Genomic DNA, 23,413 nt, shown 5'->3' on the forward strand with positions numbered 1-23,413 from the left:
TACTTACACAAACGTAGATGGCATAGCCTACTATACACCTAGGCTACATGGTAGAGCCTATTGCTTCTAGGCTATAAACCTGTACAGAATGTTACTGTACTGAATACTTACTGCTGGAAACTGTCACACAATGGTACTGGTGTATCTAAAATAGAAAAAGCACAGTAAAAAAAACCAAACAGTATAAAAGATAAAAAATAGTACACCTGTATAGGGAGGGCACTTACCATTAATAGAGCTTGCAGGGGTGGAAGTTGCTCTGTGTGAGTCACTGAGTGAGTGGTGGGTGAATGTGAAGGCCTCAAACATTACTGTGCACTACTGTAGACTTTACAAACACGGCACATTTAAAGTAGGCCACACTAAATTCATTTAACAATTTTTTTCTTCAGTAATTAACCTTAACTCACCGTAACTTAACCTTACAAACTTTCAAACTTTGACTCTTTTGTCAAAGTTTTTTGACACTTAGCTTAAATTTAAAACACAAACATCTTGTAAAACTGCACAAAAATATCTTTATATCCTTATTCTGTAAGTTTTTTCCTATTTTAAACTTTATTTTTCTACTTTCTAAACTTTGTTAAAAACTTAAGACACACACACACACATTAGCCTAGGCCCACAGGGTCAGGATCATCAGTATCACTGTCTTCTATCACCACATCTTGTCTCACTGGAAGGTCTTCAGGAGAAATTGCATGAATGGAGCTGTCATCTCCTATGATAACAATGCTTTCTTCTGGAATACCTCCTGAAGGACCTGCCCAAGGCTCTATTAAACATTTTTTTAATAAGTAGGAATAGAACACTCTAATTATAAAAAGTAAATACACAAACCGGTGTCATTTATTGTCATTATCAGTATTACGTACTGTACATAACTGAATGTGCTGTACTTTTATACAACTGGCAGTGTAGTAGGTTTGTTTACACCAGCATCTCCACAGACACGTGAGTAATGCACTAGGCTATGACATTAAAACGGCTAAAACATCATGAGGCAATAGATTTTCTGCTCCATTATAATTTTATGGGACCACTATTGTATATGTCATTATGCAGTACATAACTGTAATCTTCTGCAAAACCAGTCAAATCTAACCATGCCACAAAAATAACTACCACCATCTGTCTTAAAGAACGTGACTCCTATATGGATGGAGATTAACAAGGGCATAGATCGATTCTATAGAATATTTCATTTAATTGATTTTATTATAACTGGATTAGGTCTGAGCCCTGGGAAACAGACATCACCTTGTTATAGAGAATCACACATTATAGTTTTAACTGAAGTTGTTTTTCATATAGGACAATCATAAATATGAGTATTACAAGAGCTGACTACATACTTTCAAGTTTATATTTCCTGACAAAGGATATGACCTTTTTCCATCCTGTAATTCAGAGAAAAAGAACCACTTGCCCTATATAAACTCTAAAAAGAAAACTGCATAAACCCAGGAACAGGGGGCAAGGAGTGCTCCCCTTTGACCTACTATTAGCAGGTCCAACAAATGATATATCACCACGTCTATGAAGAAATTTCTTTCTATAAAAGCACAAAATTTAAATCGGATTTGACTTTACATATTAGGGCTTTCATCTTGATGAGAAACTCCTAACAGCAGCAGCTCAAACTGATTGTTAAAAGGAAAAAACACAGGGCAGATTAATAATGCAACTTGGATCTTCACTCTTCTCTTTCCAATTCAAATGCTGGAATATGACACTCTTTTTATAATATTCTGCCCATGAGGTTCTCTCCCTTCTTTTCTGCCTTCAGAGTCCTTTCCAAAAGGAAATTACTGCCTGGCATTCTACATTATTCCTAATTTCCAGGTGGAAAAATGAGACAAATTAATTGACTCCTAAAAACACTAGGGACTGTATTTTTTAAAAGCAAGACAATACTTCAGATTTTCTTGCTTTAATTCTTCTCTATATTGCCACAGTAAAATATTTAACAAAGTCCAAGAGATTACTGATATGCAGTAATGACCTATGACTTTACATTAATGGAGTGATGTATCAATAATAAACTGATCAGTTAAGTAACTGGAAAATGTTTGCATGTAAAGAATGATTCACTATCCTTTTTATCTTGTATTGAAATCGTCAAAACATTTAAAAACACAAAGTTGAAGTAATTTTAAATAATAACAACTGTGAAATACTGCAACATCTTGAAGTACTTCTTTATAAATGACCAAAAACAGGTAAAATTTTGTTCAGTATAATTTCAGTGAAGAAGTTTTTTGACACAGAACTACATATATTTTTAAATTGGTAATCCACATAAGATATACACAAAACCTTCAAGTGACTACATTGTTCAATAAATAAAACTCTACATTGTTTTGTTTTTACAGCCTAGTGAGCTTATAATTCAGTAACACCCTTTTAAGAAATTCTAGTCTACAGAATGACATGTCCAAATTGTTTGGTCCTATTAATTTCTTTAGCAAAAACCTCCAATTCCTTTATACTTAATTCCTCCGCATATCATCTTTGAAGGGCCTGACTAATAAATCACAAGTGTAACCCTCCAGTCTCCAGTCTGGGTTTTTCATGAGTTTCAGTTCAGTGTAAGCCAGCACACTGACCTCCCCATGAATTTTCCACAGTACCTACTTTATTTAACACTTTCCACAAAGTATCCTGTCCTTCTAGGCTTTTTGTAGAATGTGAAGTTAATAATGGCATGTGGTGTTCCTTAGCATGACCTGCCAAAAAGTGATGATCTCCTTGGAAGAAAAGCCATGGGCTGCAATCACACGTCTCAGCTGACAGACATCCAAATGGATTCTATATAGAAAGAAAAGATTTGTGTCTTCTGGAATATGAATGTTCACTTTTAATAAATTCAAACAGATCCCGACATAAACATCTTCAAACTTGATGGGTTTTACGTGACCCATCATTTCATAGATCCTTGGCACCAAATCTCTGGACATTATATAACCCAACCCACTGCAGTATGGAGGGAACACCTTGAAAGGATACTCCTGGTAAGAAATATGGGTTTTTTGGTAAAATCCTCTATAGGAATAATTATCAATTAGAGGATAACCTGTGAAAAACTTCTCTGAGTGGTTTAGGTTTAAAAGATACTTCACTAAATTGCCAGTATTGATGAAAACATCAGTGTCTGTCTTCATTACGTACTTGGCACTGGGGCAAAACTCAGTTACCCACCTGAATGCCATAATGGTTTTCAAGGTCAGGTTATTATATGTGTCTAAAAAATCTTGTCGGATTATGTCACCATAAAGAAGGTGTTCATCCTCTAAGGACAATGCCAACATTCTGTCTTCCTTTTCAGCCTCTTGGCCTAATAAGAAAAATGTAAGAACCTCATATCCCCACCAAGACTTTTTTTCACCCCAAGTAACTCTAATGGCCTGCCTGGCTTTCACATCTGAAGGGTGGGAGGTCACCAGAATGACCAGAAATGGATTTTGATGAGAGCAGTTTGAATGCTCTCGAAGTGTGAAGTGAAAGTCTTGTCTGTAAATTGGCTCATACTCATAGAAGTACATCCAGTTCACGCGTTCTATCACATTGTAGTGGGGAAGGCTGAGGTACCACATCACAAAGAAACTCAGGAGTGACAGCAGCAGGAGGCTCCATTTGAGGGATCTCAGTGACATCCTACTCGGAAGGACAGTCCAGAGAGCCGAGGCCATCCACAGCAGCTCAGAAGCACGCGAGCCGAAGGTTCTGGAAGAGTTATCAAAGATTGGGTTAATATTCCACACCGAAAACACATTTTCAAAAGACATCTGACTATCTACTCAAGGAGAAAGCGTAGGAGAACAGAATCTCCAGAGTAAAACAAAAAATCCTGACTTGAATCTACTTCATTTAACTGTAAGCAAATAGAAACCAATAACCAAAAATCTATTTTAGCTTCTTACATCAAGACCAAGGTTAAAACACATCCTTTGATTATTTTGTAGTAGTTATCCTACTCTACCTAAATTAACAGTTTACTGTTAAATATAATTCTATCCTAGGTGCAGATATGATAGGGACAGAAAGAGATGGGTAATGGTGGGTTAAAAAATAAATCTACCATAAAAACAAATAAATAAAATGTATCTCCTCTTTATAACTATAAAAAAAGAAGGATTTAATTCAAGGGGATATTACTAGCCACATGCCCAAATAAACGAAGGGTCTTTCTCAGCTGTGTGTTCTGATACGGATTCTAGCAAATCTGGATAAGAAAAACCATATAGTGATCATTATTCTATTCTTAGTGACTGCTGATGTGGGATAAGGCAGAGATTCTTCACCTGAAAGGCAAGTCCTCCAGACACAAATAGGATCATCTCTCTTGAGTTTTCAAACACTGACTATGAAACAGCTTTTACCTGCCCCAAACACCACCTCTCCCCTCTTTTTACCTCATTGGTTAAACTCAATGCTCAGTCTGCAAAGCAACTGTTTAAATCAAAGACCCGTCCTTAGTATTAAGTTTTCACATTTCCCATTCCAACCTCTTCAGAAATCACACACCCAATCAGAATCATGGGATGGAAACTCCTAAAACACTTGCTTTTACACAGAAGCTCCAGCTGAGACAAGAGGAGGCACAGAACATTCAGATTGTGAAGTGACAGCTCTGTTCCTGATCTCAAGGCAGAGGGTGGTTTATAATTCGGGATTCCATAAAGCTTTCCTTGCACCATGAGCATAGACTTCAGTCTAAGGGCATTCATGTATGTGTATTTACTGGACATCTTCTACTTCCAAAGACCAGGCACTAAGGAGACCAAAGGAAGTAGGAGACAGGAGAAAGAAGAAATCCCAAGACAACGTATAAACATGGCAGCACAGTGCAGTACACACTGTTTACATCAAATGCTAAGGAACTTTAGCATAAGGGACAGATGAACAACATGAAGAAGGGTGGGCTGAGGAGGCTGCTGGCAGGTGCCCTTTTACCCACAATTATATGGGGGAGGGTTCTTGGAAAGCTGGAATTCACTATGGAGGACAGACATTAATGTCCTTATGGGAAGGCTGGTCTACCAAGGGTTCTACCTTGGGTCAACTTTAGGGTCTCTGGACATACAGCTCCTCTGTCTCTTAATACATGTGAAAATAACAGGATTTCAAGGCTCCTTGTCCTCTTCATTTGGTCATCTCTTACCTGCCCTGATTACGTCTCACCACAATTATCTTTTCTATATGTAATGCTTTCCATATTTTAACCCACACAACGCAATGTAATGTTTTAGCAAACTCTCTCCAGTTCGGTTCCACGTATATGTGTCTTGCCTCTCCACTTACATTCTATGACCTTGTTGGCAAAAACAATTTTTCTCTCAGGAGTCAAAGTGCAAGACAAAGGGAGGCCTACAGCAGGAGTGCAATGGACACTGAGGCTTGATATGCTATCTCCATTTGTAAAAGGATAAAATATAGATCTGTCCACCCACCTCCTATCCTCCCCTATCCCCTTTACTTGCCATACACTGCCAATCCCAGAATAAAACCTGAAATGGAATAGTTTGAGAGCAAGAATTATGAAAGTAATTAACACTGCCTTTATACGTTTTCTCCTCACCTGGCTACTGGGCACTACGCAACCCTTGAGGGAACCATTTACAACTCAGCCACTAACGACTTGTACATTTATGACAACAAATATCTCATTCTAACAAATCAGCATATTTCAACAGATTTTGGAAAAACAGAAGGCAAGTGTTGTAAGCGGTGCCATTTATAATTGCATATGGATGATGGGGGCCCTACTACTCTTCAATAATGGGAAGAACTTAAAATGGCAAATCTTATTATAAAAGTTATTTTTTGCACATTCTATAAGCCATAGTTTCTAAATGTGAGAATGTGACTATGGTTATGATGTCTATCATTTATGGACCCATGAATAAAATAAAGCAGCAGCAAAAAGAGGAGAAACTATCTAGTCCAAAAGCAAGGAACGGACTCTAAAGAACTGGCCAGAACAGACTAGGTCACCTACAACACAGGTGGCTCCAAAGCCAGCCACCAAAGTCCACTCTCCAGCTCTGTCCTTTACCAACCAGGATGAATGGGTATGTTATGTATCTCTTGAAGCCTCAGTTTCCTGTCTCTATATTGAAGATATTAATATAGTGCAAATGAGTGATAATATATGCAAAACTTCTGGCCTGTGTTAGGTATTCAACAAACAGAAGCTGTTATTATCAGCTATGGTTCTACCTTTGGCATCATTTCCATTCTATTTGTGTTCTCTAAAATGATTCTTACTGTCAAAATAGATTAGCCTGAAAAGGAGGGAGGGGCAAAAAATTTTTTCATGTGGTTAAAAAATTAACTAAAATACTAGGTAAAAATGACATGATGGCTACAAAAAGATGTTTCATAGGAAAAGTAAAATATGCTAACATTCTTAGTATATTTTAACAAAGAGATATGAATAAACCTTCATATTTTGCTAAGAACTTCATTTAAGAATGTACATTAACCTTTACATTGATCACTGAAAGAACAAATATAGAACACTATCTTCCAAATTGATTGAGAAATAGAAGACACAAATTAAGTTATCCGTCTATTCAATATAAGGTAGGAAAACGGGAAATAAAAAGAAAAAATGCATGCAAACACAAAATGCAAAAGACGATGGCAGGAATAAATATAAATGTGCTGTTAATTAAGGTAAATGTAAATGTAAACTTATCTACTAAAAAAAAAAAGACTCTCAGGCTGGGCATGGTGGCTCATGCCTGTAATTCCAGAACTTTGGGAGGCCAAGGCAGGCGGATCACCTGATGTCAGGAGTTCAGGACCAACCTGGCCAACATGGCAAAACCCCATCTCTACTAAAAACACAAAAATTAGCCAGGCACGGTGGTGCGCACCTGTAGTCCCACCTACTTGGGAGGCTGAGGCAGGAGAACTGCTTAAACCTGAGAGACGGAGATTGCAGTGAGCTGAGATCCTGCCACTGTACTCCAGCCTGGGCAACAGAGCAGCAAGACTGTCTCAAAATAAATAAATAAACAAACATCATTAATAAGGGACAAAGGAGATGTTATTACTAAAAGAAGAAACCACCCAAAAAGATACTTTATCATAAAGCTCTGTAAGAAGAAACCATCCAAAAAGATAATTTAACAATCATGAAGCTCTATAACCATAAAAACACAGCATCAAAGTATATAAAGCAAAACCTGAAGAGTATGGGTATAAATGGGAAAATTTATAATCCTAATGGGAGATTTTTAATACATCTAAGTAACTGATACATCAAGCAGATAAAAAAGGATATGAATGTTTCAAATAATATTATTAATCTTGATCAAATGAAACATTTAGTACCTTTCATCCAATAAAAAGAATAGAAACATTCATTTTTAAGACAACATAACACATTTAAAAAGAAAACTAATAATATTAGGTAATATAAGCCTTCTCAACAATTTTAAAAACAATAATATAGGCTACATTCTCTAACCACAGCATAATTATAAATCAATTGCAAAAAATATGGAAAACACTTAAAAAATTTAAAAACCATAAAATTTCTTAAAAATTTGTTTAGAAGCCCAAGGCGGGTGGATCACAAGGTCGGGAGATTAAGACCATCCTGGCTAACACGGTGAAACCCCATCTCTACTTTAAAAAAAAAAAAAATTGTCTAGAAGCTCAAAATCCTTATATACACAATTTGTTTCATCCATAAATTTAAAGAGAACACCATATCTGCACTGCACATGAGCAATGTAAAATGTTTCAACTCGGTAGCTACTATACCAATCTCTTACTTGAAAATTACTGGGATGATGGAGGAAAGACAGCATTTTTTATTTCCTGCTTTAAAGAATCAATCGCCTATAGTTCAGAAGAAGCAGATAGCTCCAATTGAAGAGAAAAAGCTCTTCTTTATAGAAAAATGCCACTTATAGGCTGGGTGTCATGGCTCACACCTGTAATCCTAATGCTTTGGGAGGCTAAGGTGGGAGGATCACTTGAGACCAGGAGTTCAAAACCAGCCTGGGCAACATAGTGAGACCCTGTCTCTATAAAAGAATAATAAAATTAGCCAGGCATGGTGGCATGAGCCTGTGGTCCCAGCTACCCGGGAGGCTGAGGCAGAAGGATGGTTTGGGTGTGGGAGGTCCGGGCTGCAGTGAGCTGTGATTGTGCCACTGCACTGTAGCCTGGGTGACAAAGCGTGACCCTGTTTCAAAAATAAATAAATAAATAATTTAAAAATTTTTAAAAGAAAAATGCCAATTAGAAATGTCTAGAAATTACCCCTGCAGTTTCCTGGCCCATAGTTTCAGTTATCCACAGTTAACTACAGTCTGGAAATATTAAGTGAAAAATTCCAGAAATAAACAATTCATAAGCTTTAAATCGTGCACTGTTCTGAGTAACATGACAAAATCTCGCACCATCCTTCTCTGTCTCAGGTAGAACATGAATCCTCCCTCTTCCCAGCGTATCCACACTATATATGCTACCCACCTGTTAGTCACATAGGAGCCCTCAGTTACCAGATTCACTGTTATGGTATCAGTACTTGTGTGCAAGTGACCCTTATTTTACCTAATAATGGCCCCAAGGCAGAAAAGTAGAATGCTGACACTTCAGATAGGTCAAAGAGAAGCTCAAAGTGCTTCCTTTAAGTGAAAAGGTGACCTTGGCATTCTTTGGGTAGGGTGTGGTACTATCATGGTTTCAGGCATGTTTGGGGGACAGGCTGTTGAACACAGCCCCCATGGATAAGCAGAGACTACTATAGATGGAATGACAGAATAAGAAAACTGTCATTTTGCAATCTTTCATGAAATTACTGATGATGATTATACATCAGAGTTTTGATAATAAATAAAAGGTTGATGGAGAATTGGCTATCTGTATGATGCCAAAGTAACACCACGAAGATTACTTTTTAGTTGCAAGAACTGAAAAAATATAAACTTTACATTGGAGGATCAGGGTGTCACCACTCTAACCCAATAATTAATCGTAACATCATAAATGATGGAACAAACACCTATTATGTATCTCCTAATGACATACAATGTAATTTTTAACTGGAATCTAATCAAATTTTACAAGAAATACAGAGGATAGAAAGAAAAGCTAAGGAACATCACAAGAAAGCAATCAAATCCATAAATATATGTCCATAAGATGATAAATAAAAGTTGGTATGTCTTCCAATGGAATCCTATATGATAGCTAAATGAATTGGATTTGTATACAGAACATCAATTTAACTCTCAGAAATAAAACGTTGAGTATAAACAAGTTATATAATGATATATGTATAAATTACCATTTATAAAAATTCTAAAACTACACACAAGAAGTGATGAACCTTTAGAAGCAACTATGTATAAATAATGATTTTTTTCTAATGGGACTACAGGAAAACATACCACACCTATCAGCAGGAAGAATGAAAGGAACATGTGGTTAAAGGGGGGAAAAAAACACTGGTCATAAATACTGTACTATAATTAACAGCTGCTAATTCAGGGCGATGGAAATATAGGTGTTCTCTAATATTTACAGTTTTCTTTGTATATTAAGTTTATTAAAACAAACAGGAAAAAAGTATAATAAAAATGCTTTGGATATCAGAGCCAATCCACCCTAAATCTTGACTGCAACAATGACTAGTTGTATGACCTTAGGCATGTTAGTTACCTTCTCAAAAGTTTCATTTTTCTTTTTTTTTTCTTTTTTTTTTTTTTTGAGACGGAGTCTCGCTCTGTCGCCCAGGCTGGAGTGCAGTGGTGCAATCTCGGCTCACTGCGCCTCCCGGGTTCACACCATTCTCCTGCCTCAGCCTCCTGAGTAGCTGGGACTACAGGTGCTCCACCACGCCCGGCTAATTTTTTGTATTTTTAGTAGACATGGGGTTTCACCATGTTAGCCAGGATGGTCTCGATCTCCTGACCTTGTGATCCACCCGCCTCGGCCTCCCAAAGTGCTGGGATTACAGATGTGAGCCACCACACCAGGCCAAAAGTTTCATTTTTCAGCTATAAATCAGGCATCACAAAACTAATTATTGTGAGGTTTAATGGAAAGAACTTGGATTAACCAGTCAGCACAGGGCCTGGTCCAGGACCAAGAGCACTTAATGGTTTCTGAATATTCCCAAAATAAAGAAATGATAAATTTTTGAGGTTATAGATATCCTGAATTTCTGATTTGACCATTACACATTTATGCATGTATCAAAATATCACATGTACTTTATAAATATGTACACTTATCAATCAATAAAAATATTTTTAAAACGATACTCAGGCATGTAGATAAATAGGGCTCAATTGAAGTGGCCCCTGTGTTCATAGCATGTGTGTATCATAGAAATCAAACTGGCCAGAGATCTCGGATTGGCTCATTTCCTGATAGTGAGAGCACAGGGCAGCTGGCCTGCCTCCTTAGGACAGCTGAGCAGTGGGCTACAAGGACCCCGACACTGTTCTAAATCCCATGTCCCAGGGGAGGGACGGAGAGAAGAATCAACAATATTGACGAATAGAAAACAATATGAAAAGCCCCAACAGGGAAGTACACTATTATTTTATTACTGACTTCTTAAATGCCACACATCACTTTCAAGAAAGAAATTATAACTTAAAAATAATTTCCATTTAATATATGTAGTCATGCATTTAAAAAAAAAAAAAAATTTCCATTTTCTAAAAGATAAACTTGTGGCCAGGCACTGTGGTTCACACCTATAATCCCAGGACTTTAGGAGGCTAAGGCGGGAGGATCGCTGGAGGCCAGGAGTTCAAGACCAACCTGGGGGAACAGTGAGACCCCCATAGATTAAAAAAAAAATTTTAAGGTAAACTTGTGCTTATATTAACTACATATGAATTTGCCAACTATAAGCAATTTCCATTAAGCAAACAGTATCTTATCTATCCCACCAACTTAGTGCAATGCTGGGTGAACAGCAAGCCACCAGTAATTACTTGTTGATTTAGGGGTTGATCTGCAGCAGCTGAAAAAACATCTCAAATACTAGAAAAGCTCAGAAAACCTCCAAAGATAAAAAAGGTTATCAGTTTCCAGTGTTGTAAGTGGTAGAGACAAACTCAAACAAGACTCCAGATCTCACATTCTTGGCTGCTAGATCCCAGGGAGTGTGCTGCCTGCTCACTATGCTTCCTATGCTAAGGAGCTCTTCTGACCAGAGCTGCTTTGAGTTTTAATTTCTTGCAACCATTGAACTTTGATATAAACAGTATGGCAGCATCACAGCCTTATCATTTTCACAAGGAAGACTCAAAATTCCTACCCTTAAAACCTGAAATACAAATTTTTAACAAGAACAGTAACTAATTGTTCATGCAGATATACACCTTTTTATTTAACACCAAAAACATACTGGACATCACTAGAAAATAAATGGGGGTATCAGTGTTTAAATGCAAAGATTCCAGGAAAACAGACAAACAGAGATACTACAATGGCACAATTATTTAAGCCAAAATAACCTGAAACTCTTTCCTGGGGTGCAAAAATGTTGGCTATTTCCTGCAAAAAGAAATCAAATGTAATTATTTAAAAAGTAATTATTCTAATTTCAAATGTAATAATATATGTTCATTAGAGAAAATTTAGGGAATGCCAAAAGAGCACAGAGACAATAAAAGCTTAAAAATAACAATATTAACATTAAAAAAAAAATTTAGAGACGTGTCTTGCTATGTTTCCCAGGCTGGACAGCAGTGGCCATTCACAGGCACAATTATTTTGCACTGCAGACTCAAACTCCTGGCCTCAAGTGATCCACCCCAGTAGCCAGGACCACAGGCATTTGCCACAATGCCGGGCAACAACGTTCACATTTTTTATGAAGATCTGTCAAGTCTTCTGGCTCCATGGGTTTATATAAGCCCCTCTTTCATCTGCTACAACTACTCCCTCCCAATCCTATTTCAACCACAATGGCTTCCATTCTTTTTTATTCTTTTAATCTTTTAATTAAAAAATATATAAATATATAGAGATGGGGTCTTGCTATGTTACCCAAGCTGGTCTCGAACTCCTGGACTCAAGCAATCCTCCCACTGCAGCCTCCCAAAGTGCTGGCATTATAGATGTGGGCCACCAAACCCGGCCTGACTCCCATTCTTATCCCTGAATATGTCAACTATTTTCCTCTCTTGCAGAGCCTGCACTTACTCTGCCCCTCCAACCAAAAAGCTGGTTGTTGGAAAGGCTGGCTCCTTCTCATGCCTCAGATCTCAGCACAGTGTCACTTAGGAGAGTCCTTCCCCGACCCCTTATCTCAAGTAGTTCCCCCAGCACTTATTTTCTATCACATCCCTGGTTATTCCCTTCCATAAAGTATATGAATGTGCTTTGGTTAAGGAATAGGCCAAGGCGAATATCTGGGCCAAAGTGACTTAGCAAGTTTAGGGCACAGGCGCATACTTCACTTGTTAGATAACCTGTCTTTGTAAGTTTATACTTGGCTTTGAGTTGTTATTGTTTGTAAAAGGTATAACTGCCCTGCTGATGCTGCCCATGGGGTTTGGGTTGGCTTGACATGGCTTGGGGGTGCACTAATGCCCAGAGAGAGTAATGCTACTGACCCCTGTAAGGGAGAGTGGATTGCCTTGAAGGCGGGAAATGGGGACTTATGCCCAGAGGGAAAAAATTAAGCTGCTAACCCTGGTAGTATAGGCCAGGGAGTGCAGCTGCAAGGCTGGGGGCAGCAGGAGCAGGCTCATAAGAGGAGCCACAAAGCTGAAGCAAACAGCCAAGATAAAGAAACTGTGACAAACAGTTAGTGTAAGTAAGCTGCTGATTAAAAAGCTGCTGAATAAAACTACATTTCACCTGCCTAAAGCCCCCCGAGTGTTCTTTCAGCAATTCGCCCATCCACCCACTCCCCTCAGACCTCAGCTGGGACTCAAACCTAACACCTTGTTGGACCTCAGCTGGGACTTAAACCTAACACCTTCTCAGCATTTAACCCTGTCTAGACTTTTAAAAATCTATTTCTATTTGTTTATTGTCTATTCCCTTCAAAAGAATATAAGATTGGAGAGAGGGAAAACCTGACCCCACTTATTCACTGCTATATGTCCAGTGTCTAACACATAGTAGGCTCTCTGTAATATCTGCATACTTTGCAAATGATTTGGTAATGTACTTTTATCCACTTAGTAAATATTCCTAAGAAGAAGCTGAATCCAAAAGTAACCTGAATTTGTTGATTATGCTTTTCTTCAGCTGTCTTCTAATAACAAAACCTTATTGTAATAGGCTATGCTGATTCTGATCATGTGCATTTTAAAAGGTCCAAAAAAACAAGAAACGAATTTCAGTTAAATTTTAGGTCCAAGCACGCTAGAGTCAGGATCATCCATATGCTAACTATTATAGATAATTACCAAACTACTGTCAGTTTTGCAACATTCTAACTTTTCTTCTACATAAAATACTGCAAAGGGAGTGGAAATCTTAATTGCCTAAAAAAAGGTCCTGTGCATATTAAGTTTAATTCAAATCATCATTACACCAATCATGTATATTCCTTATAAAGGGAAAATAACTATCAATTCACATCTTTGAGGGAAATTCCCCCACTACCCTTTCAAACTAAACACATTAACTCATAAAGCAATATAAAACTCTACCATTCAATTAGACTTGTCAATTAAACATCTAATTATTTTCACAACTCACTGCTGCTTTGTGTTTGAGGCCCTCCCCTGATTATATTAGAAATAAACACAACCAGTGCCATCTGACCACTACTTTTTCTTCCCCTCTTCTTTAACCCAGTGGTTCTCACTTTGCGGCACATTATAATCTCCTGGAGAACTTGAAAAATACTGGAAGCCAAGCGGGATCCCAGGCCAACTAAATCAGAGTTTCAGAGGGTGGCAGGGCTCAGGTGGCAGTAATTTTAGTATACGTGCTACCAAAGCGAGCACCAGGTGGCAGTATTTTTAAAGCTCCCAGGTGATTTGAATGTGATGCCTAGACCCTCACCACTCAAAGTGCATGGGCACCACCTAGGAGTGTATTAGGAATACAAAGCCCCAGGCCCCACCCTAGACCTAGTGAATCAGAAACATTTTTAACAGGTGGCTTGTGGACATACTGAAGTTTGAGAAGCAATGAAATCCACTTGAGCAAATTACTCAACCTTTTTAAGCTTCAGTTACCTTATCTGTAAAATAGGAGCAATAATACCTTCTTTGCGGGTTTATTGCCAGAGCTACATGAAATAATACGTGCTAAACATCTAGGATGGGGCTGGCACACAGTAAGGGCTAAGTAGATGGTATTGCTGTTATTATTAGAGTCCACACTATATGCTTCCTCTACATATACTATTTGTCTACATTTCCTTTACAAACCTTGCTCCTAACTCCCAAATGTGTCTTACATGGCATGACATGCTCTATAATACAATTAAACATGCAAATAAATCTTAGTGGATCCACCTTCTCCTTCCAAATCAGTAAGTCTTCTCCTAGAGTCCAAGGTTTCTGTTTTCCTAGAATCTCCCAGTGCCTGATGTTCTGCTATCCTGCAAATGCGAGCCCCAAAGAACTACTGGTAGAGGTCCACAAAGCCAAACGCACATTTCTGGGTTCCGCCTCTGCACATGCGCTCCCCTCTCCTGGGATCCTTCTTTCTGCCCCATAGTCTTTCTACAACTGAACATCATTTTTTCTGGGAACCACTCACACTGTCAAAAGTCTCACCATAGGCACTTGTAGCAGCTGGAGAAGAGCTGCAAAATACAAGAAATTTTTCCAGCTGTAGTGCGTGTGATATTCAAGTGGTGTCAGGCTACTTTGAGGATTGTGCATATTTGATATGGTTTACATTTTTCTCCTTACTTTGGAGCATACAGCTGGACATATAATAGGAAGTGAAATTTTATTTACTGAATGAATGAATAGCAATTGGTATATCTGCTTAATTTGATAACACTTAAAAATGAAATATGCTTTACTCTGTCAGGGTAAATAGGCTCACATTAAAAAGAACCTGCTTTCTACTCTATCCAATTTCTTCATACTCCCCTCTCTCCAAAATTTTAGCAATAGTCCTTGCTTGGTCCTGGCACTGCAGTAAGTATGTTTTATATTTCCATTCGTTTGATGACTACCGCAATCTTATGAAGTAGGCACCAATATTATAACATTTATCTTTCAGTTAACCAGCTTGAAGTTTGGACACCTGTTCAGTAGTCAGGGTGTCAGAGCCTGCAAAGCAGCACTAAAAACTCAGGTATATTCACCACCCCAAGTGGAGTCTGTAGCCATTGCACTACAAAAGCTTCCCTCCTGCCTTGTTTTATCCTATTGGCCTGGTATCTTCATACTTTCACAGTGCAGCACCTCTGTTCTTCTTCAGAGGTGAAGAGTTGTCAGAGCTCAACGAGAAACTTTTGGCCGGGCACGGTGGCTCATGCCTGTAATCCCAGCACTTTGGGAGGCCAAGGCTGGCAGACTGCTTGAGGTCAGCAGTTCAAGAGCAGCCTGGCAACATGGTGAAACCCCATCTCTACTAAAAACACAAAAATTAGCCAGGCATACTGGTGCATGCCTGTAATGCCAGCTATTCGAGTGGCTAAACCAGGAACTTTAAAGAAAGGGAAGTTTAGTCCAATTTCCATGCAAATCATGCTCACCCAGTTTTCAACAAGTCCTCTCCAACAAGTTCACTTTTTGGCAATGGAGAAATTCCTGAAGGGACTAATGTTAATGCATCTGTATTCCAAATAACCCTGAATAAGTTGCTGAGACTCTGTAAACATTAGTGAACACTTATGACACAAACACAATGACCATCAGGAGCTAGAAGAGATTCACTGAGAATGCTCTGTTTGACTATCCTAAGCCCCATTTTCAATAGGGTTCTTCAACAGAAGATCAAGGTAACTCGCAGGTAACACCTAAGAATCAAGCTTCTCTGTAAAGAGAGCTGGACACTTAAAGTCCTTCTGAACAAAATCGGAAAATGTGAGTAATAATAGTAGCTAGATGGCTTAAAAATTGGCTGATCCATCATAGCCAGTGTATTTTTCATGCAGTCATTTGTTCAAGAAACATTTCTTGGGCTTGTGCTGGACTCTGGGAATAGTGTTCCACAAAAGTGCCAGAGACCTGTCCTCCTGCTGATGTTCTAAGGTTGACTGGAGCATCTTTGTCAAACTAGGGAAAAAAATCACAGGCCTATCTTTAGCCTTTTCGCATTTCATATTTCTAATTAAAGAACGTGGGCTTATTCAATTTTGTAGGCAGGAAAAAAAAATGACAAATTCATTAAAAGATGTAATTACAATCCAAAAGGTTTTAACAGGTGAGAAAAAGCTAAAGACAGCAAGATGAAATTTGATGGGAACACATTTATTGTCCTATGTCAGAGTTCGAAAAACCAGCTGCACAAGGGCAGGATGGGGAGCCATTTTAACAGCAGCCTAAACAGACCTTACGGTTTAGCTGAGTATGAGTCCAATATGATAAAAGGTGGTGAAGTAAAGGAATAACTGGGCAGTCAGGAAACAAGGATTCTAGTTCTGGCAGGGAGGCCAAGTCATTGAATTTGAGGAGTTATTTCTCAACAGAATTTTAGGACATTGGGCTAGGATACCTCTCAGGCACGATCTGGCCCTACCAGCAGAGGGATGATGTTCATTCTTGCACACTGTGTCCCCAGCACCTAGCATAGTGCCTGGCACATAGGAAGCACTCCCAAGTACTTGTGAATGAATGGCAGTGCTAACAGAAACTCTACAAGTGAATACTAGATTGTGTCCCCCTTCTCACACACACACACACACACACACACACACACACCCCTAATACACTCCTAGGTTCAAGAAACTGGAAAAGCATCTGGGCAAAGGGGGTCATAATTCCATAGCCCCATATGAGTTCCATTTTGAAAGGGTCACTAAAAAGTTAGAAGAGGGTAACTCATTTGGTGAAGGGTTTATCATCTCCCATAAGGATTGCATGACATGTGGCTGAAGGAACTGGGGATGTTCTGTTCTGGAGACAAGAAAAGCTTAGAAGTGCCATGGTAGATACTTTCAAATTATTTTGAATAATAAAATATGTAAGTATCACTCCAGAAGGCAAATGAGAAACCAAAGATAGTGTTATTCTAACAAACGTCGAAGGTCCCTTCTAACTACAAGGTTCCACAACTTTGTTATTGATGTTTAAAATGTAGTTCATAGAAAAGGTTTCATTTTGGCATATTTTAAATTGTTCAATTTTTAAGAATGAATTTGAAGTATTTACTGAGTTTAAGAAAAAAGCCCACCTCGAGCACCACTCTCTGTAGTTGTCACACAGTTTTAGGTAGACAGTGAGTATAAATACCTATACTCCATTACCATTTCCCAATTCTGCCCTTGAAACTCTGCTGGTTGTAGCACCACCACCCTCAGGTATCTTCTAAGATGTATGCGAGAATGTCTCTCATTAAAGCTTCATTAAAAGGGAAGCCTGCTGCTTCATTCAGTGTGCTGAGGTATAAGACATCTGAGTTTTTAAAGACACATGTAAGTAAGACATATTATATATACTGTTATACAAACTACTTTCTTGTAGGCAAAACAATCCCTGTATATGGGAATCTCTGATAGACTTCTGGGTTGTGGCATGCAGAATCTTTTAGGGATTTCTGGGTTTGGGCTGAGAAAAATGAGGAGCAAACAAAAGCAGCAGGACTTTAGAAGGAAAATTTAGCCGCAATTTTCTTTTTGCTTCTGCCCTATCTGCATATTCCAATAAGAACATAAAAATCACTCTTAATAATTTGCAATACATGTTAGGATTTTTAGCAGGGCTGTTTTTTTTTTTTTTAAGGCATAGTGAACTTCTGGGCACTATACAAGTTTATAGTGCTTCTAACTACAAATTACAAAGCACATTTCATGACACTGTAAAATCTGTGTTAACATCAATCCCATTTTCCAGGGAACAGTGCAGCCCAGGTAGAGGAAGACATGGAATCCAAACTCAAGCCCTTCAACTCCAAATGCCAAGCTCCTTCTGCCAGGGCACAGTGCCCCAGGAGAGACCAACCTCACATCTAATCTCACAGCCTCCTGAGATTCCTGGGCAGGGAGCAAAGAATGCAGCAGAAGCAGACACACCTTTACACTCGGGGTGAGTAGTCAGAGAGCACCACGTGATAGAGCAGCCAGCAGGAAGAGCCAACAGGTCAACCGGGTCCAGGGAGCTAAGAAAACTGGAGCAGAGCAAAGATCACAAAGTCAGGCAGAACAGCAGCAAGACTGCCCTGAAAGCTGGGCTTTCTGTGTCTGTTTTGTTACAAAGAGCTTTATCCACTGGAGGAAGAGTATCGGGGAGCTGCTGCAGTTAACATTTCTTCCCATTACTACCCTAAATTGAGAATATTACAGCTCTTTACTATTCTTCTTAGTTAAGCCATCAATTACCTTTGCTTTAGTCATCTGAGGGTATTTCATTCCTTCATTCAGTGTTCTGGACCTGTGTTAGAGGTTGGGGCAGCAGTGGGGAAGCAGACAGACAAGCCCTGTCCTCAAGTTGCCGACACTCAATGCAGAGCGTGGTGGAAGACTCACAACGACACATTTCACACCAAACATCATGAGTGAGGCCCACCTAGAGAACATGGGGGGAGGCTTTCCAGCTCAAATGTTTCTAAACTAGTGACCAAAATCCACAGCAGGGAACTGAGTTTGCACTCTCAGAATGTGTTAGTGCCCAATAGAGGCATAAATTTAGAGCCTGTTATCAGTATGGAGAAGGGAACTATTTAATACTAAGAGATAAAACTGGACGGTAACTTTTTATCTTAGAAAGTGCATAACTCCATTCTCAACGACAAAGTCTGTAACCAAAATAGCAGCCAAATACAATTCCAGATATGAGATATGGTTTGAGCCCTATGACATGCTGCAGGAATAGGTGGCTGCAGGCTTGTGAAATGTTTTAACAGGAGGACTTCTGTATTCTAACTTTTATGAGACTATTCAAAATGCACAGCTTGAGAGTTTAGCAGAAATCCATGTTCTATCCCAGAAGCGGGCAAACTTTTTTCCCCATAAAAGGCAGATAGTAAATATCTTCTTTGAGGGCCCTAGGGTCTGTCTCAGCTACTCCATTCTGCTTTTGCATAGAAAGTGGTAACTCCATTCTTGAAAACAAACTCTGGAAACAAAATAGCTAAATATAGTTCCAGATAACAGACACAGAAAGAGAAGCAACAGACAATGAGATCCTACCTACCTACCTGTGTTCAGAGTCAGAAAAACATGGGGTGGGAAACTGATAACCTACTCTAGCTTTCTTTTAGTTCCTTAATGTCTCAGAGATTCAAGGAGTGCAGGTTATCTCCCCAGCCAAATCTCCCAACCTTCCAGCACTTGGGGCCCTACCCTACAGATGTTCTGTGGCTTCATCTTCCTTCCCCATGCTGATGCGCCCCCTACAAACTGCCGTATTTCTAGCTCATCCTCTCATCTTCCCCTAGCCTCTAATTCACAACATGCCAAAAGGACTGGTAACAAAAGCAAATCAATATTTATAATATACAATTTTTTATTAGTATAAAAGCACTGTCCATAGTCCCAAGAGAGATGTTTGCCAAACAGCCTGCTGTTAAATGAACTGTCACTTTTGAATATATCTGTTGTGCAAGGTCATTAAGAGTATCCTGTTTGATCCCACGTGCTTGACCCCATCCATGTGGCTATCTACCACACAGTGGGAATTTACCCCACAGCGAGCAACAATGATCCATCCTGTTAAAAGCTTCTTTGGTCTGGACATGATATAGTTGTGAAAGGGACAAAGACATTTCCCAAAAGAGGGTTCTACCTGCATCATCCAATGGTGGATGGAACAAAGCTGGAGGCTGGGCACAAGAAGAGACATCATCCATCCAAAGGGGAAAGAGAAAAAGTACTCAATGGAGCATTTTCTTAGGCATAAAGGGAATTGAGTCAGAACTTGAAGTTGAATATGACCCACCAAATTAACTTTTTATAGTTATTGGGTTTTCCTAAAGAACCATGGTATTTTAATAATTCAATTTTTTAGAAAATATATATATTATTAGAGCCGGGTGAGGTGGCACACACCTGAAGTCCTGGCTACTCTGCAGGCTTAGGTAGGAGAATCATTTGAGCCCAGGGGTTCCAGTCCAGCCTGGGAAACATAAAGTGGCCTTGTCTCTATTTTTCAAGCATGAAAAAAGAAAAAAATATATTATCCAAAATGGCTTAGTAGAGCTTCACTCTTGAATTTCTTCAAATCCTCTGATGAAAGAATCGTACTAGAATATACAACAAACTTCGTGGCTGCATCAACGATACTTAAAACCTTGTAAAGGGCATTATTACGGGCATTTTTAACCAATTAGGATAATTTATAAGTTAAAAGTAGATGAACTTACCTGTGGAATTCCAGATGAAATTAAAGCTTAAGTTTTTTGTTGTTTTCTGTATTCCATGCTTAATTAAAACACTCAGATCTGTTGTGAACTACTGAACAGAAGAACAGAAAAAAATATATATGAGTCATAACTTTAGGAATTATGACATCTAAAATCAATGTTGTATACTTAGCAAGTTGTTTTTGGAGCCATTTATTACGTATCAACACTTTTTTCATTTTTGGAAAAGCCTTGATCCTCTCTTCTCGCTTTCAAATCACCTCATGCTCTAATCTGAAATTATACTTGGACACTGTTTTTTTGTTTTTTGTTTCTTTTGGAGATGGAGTCTCACTCTGTTGCCCAGGCTGGAGTGCAATGGCACAATCTCGGCTCACTGCAACCTCTGCCTCCCGGGTTCGAGCAATTCTCCTGCCTCAGCCCCCCGAGGAACTGGGATTTCAGGTGTGTGCCACCACACCCAGCCAATTTTGTATATTTAGTAGAGACGGGGTTTCACCATGTTGGCCAAGCCGATCTCGAACTCCCGACCTCAGGTGATCTGCCCGCCTCCGCCTCCCAAAGTGCTGGAATTACAGGCGTGAGCCACCGCGCCCGGCCTGGACGCTGTTTTGACAACAGTGTTTATTTTCAGGTCTGGAGTTATCCAATGGCCATTCATTTGAATGAACATTTTAGTCTATGAGGGGAAAAAAGTCATAGTCTCTTATCTCTTAGTAATAAACGATTCTGTTCTCCAGACTGATACACGTTCGGTAATTTGTGCTTTTATCAGGCATCGACACATGCATACTAAGAGCACGAATTCAGCGCCCTTCTTTTGCTTAAGCCTCCTGGGAGAAGCTAAAAAACTTGTTCCCAATTGAACACTGCAAACCCAAATTTTCCTTACCTCTGAAAACAGAAAAAAAGACATGGTTTGGCAATTTCTTCCTTGATAGCTTTTCCCACAACGCAGCCACCTCCTAAACGCAGGCAATCTGTGCAAAACGCAGAGGAAACAAAATCATGAAAGCCCTGCAAATCTCCCTCCTAAATCCAACATTAAGAAGGCGAACGGATACTGAATTCAAAGACTACCCGTACTTGAGGATGGCATCATTCCTTACTGCTTGGAAAAGTGAGACTCCGTTGCACCTCTAGGAATCTTTTTAAAACGCCCTGTATGTTCCTTAACACCGCCTGTAGGAATCCTGTAGCCCTAGCCCCGTGGGATTTCCTTCTCTCTCCGCCCGTTCTCCACATTCCCCACTTAGTTTCACATTCCTTCCCAATCCCTCTGACATCCCTGCGCCGGGGCCCTTCCCTAGCGCTCCGGGAAAGCGTTCGCCGCAGGCCTGTTAGGGGCCCACCAATACCGTAACACCGTTCCCGTCCTCTTCCTCGGCACCGCTGCAAACGCCCCGGGTCGCTACCCGGATTTGACGGTGGCTGGAGCGGCACGGGCGACGCAAGGCAGGTATTGCACCCTGGGGCAAGGCAAGGTGGACAACCAGCGGATGCGGCCGCGGCCCGGGCCTGGGCCCTCCGCGTCGCCCACTGCCCCACTGGGCCCCTTCTCCCGCGCTCACCGGAGGCGGGCAGCTGCTGGTCACCGAGACCCGAGACCCGAGACCCACGGTGCGCCGGCTCAACCTGGGCCACGCTCCGCTCTAGAGGAGTGGGCGGTGCCTCCCGGCCTAGCTGCCGGGGTCTAGGCGTTTCCGAGGACGGCGCGTTCCGGGAAAGGCGGGTCCGGTGGCTACACCCTCCACCCAGAGGCAGGACTCAACCGCCTCGGAGACCCTGCAGGGCCGCCCTTCTCACTCACCTCCTGTGCTCGGCGCGCACCCGGCTCGGAAGCGGGAAGGTGGCCGGCGTTCTCTCCCTGCGCACACACGCAGCCTCCCCGCATCCGCACGCACGGCCGGGCGCGCGCAGACCACGCGCCAGGGCCGCGGCCGGAAGCCCCTGGCTGCACGCGCGGGCCCAGGCGGCCCCCAGCCCTGTGAGCTCGCATGGCGCGCCCTCTGGGTCCTCGCGGTCACCTTGCATTCCGAGCACGGCCGTGTTATGTATGCCTTTAGTTGATGCTGGCCAAAATTAGACAACTTAGTGGCAGACGTCGAGCTAGAATTTTTGTTTGAGATCCTTTTTCCCTGGTCGTCTTTCCAAACTGCGTGAGTGCATGGCCTCGAGGCGGCCCTGGAGGGATTTTCTTGTTAAACTTCATACAGAACTAATTAGGAAAGAGGAAATCTTAGGAGGAGTTCTTTGCTGTCTCAGAAGAAATGCCCGTTCTTCTTCCGGAATCGATGGGGAATGGAATGGGGGTAAGAGAGACACGTCAGGTTTCAATGGCCTGTGTATGGATGGGAGTCCCAGGGAGTTGCTTTTGTACACCTGAGCATAGCTGACCTAAACTCCCAGATCCATCTCCTCAAACTCCTTTTACCAAGATGTGCAGTATTGATTGTACTGGTCCTTTCCTCAAAATCAAGTGGGTCTGGATCATGTATTTAACCACTACCAAGCTCAGCCATGAGCACCACCCCTGATTGTAACCCACACATTTGCATCAAGACTAAACGTGGCCCACCATTTCTTTTTGTTTACTGACTCTTTGGCCTGACTGCTTCTTCCTTATAGCCTTTTTCTGCAAAATTACTTATGATAGTTTGAAGGTTCTCTGAAAATAATAGGGGTGAATATAGAGATCAAAATGGATATACAACAAAAGTAAGTTTAGATAGTAGCAGTGTAAGTCAAGGACTTAGTTGACACTGCATAAATAATCAGATCTAAATTAAAATAATCAGATCTAAATTATGGTTGAAATTGTTTTCCTGGTTCCAGCCTTGGCAGGTAGCTGTGTCCTTTGCAGAGGGTAAAGTGATTGCTGCACGCCTTTATCACAGCCATTCTTCACCCCACCTGGGCTGACAGTTCACCTCACTAAGTCAAGGAGGTCCATTAATAACAAAACCAGACAGGTTTC

General features: G+C 40.4%; 1 protein-coding gene across 1 annotated transcript; it reads right to left on the reverse strand.

Annotated features, from left to right (window-relative positions):
- Nucleotides 1-817: 817 nt before the first annotated feature.
- B3GALNT1 (beta-1,3-N-acetylgalactosaminyltransferase 1 (Globoside blood group)) lies at nucleotides 818-22,674 on the reverse strand. The gene is given in 6 exon segments (XM_034957678.3): nucleotides 818-3,726; nucleotides 6,885-7,003; nucleotides 18,149-18,243; nucleotides 20,437-20,524; nucleotides 21,329-21,416; nucleotides 22,247-22,674. Coding segments are annotated over 6 exon segments (1,644 nt in total). The 5' UTR covers nucleotides 22,471-22,674; the 3' UTR covers nucleotides 818-2,696.
- Nucleotides 22,675-23,413: the final 739 nt, after the last annotated feature.

This window comes from Pan paniscus, chromosome 2 (assembly GCF_029289425.2).
Source record: "Pan paniscus chromosome 2, NHGRI_mPanPan1-v2.0_pri, whole genome shotgun sequence".
NCBI classification, from domain to species: domain Eukaryota; kingdom Metazoa; phylum Chordata; class Mammalia; order Primates; family Hominidae; genus Pan; species Pan paniscus.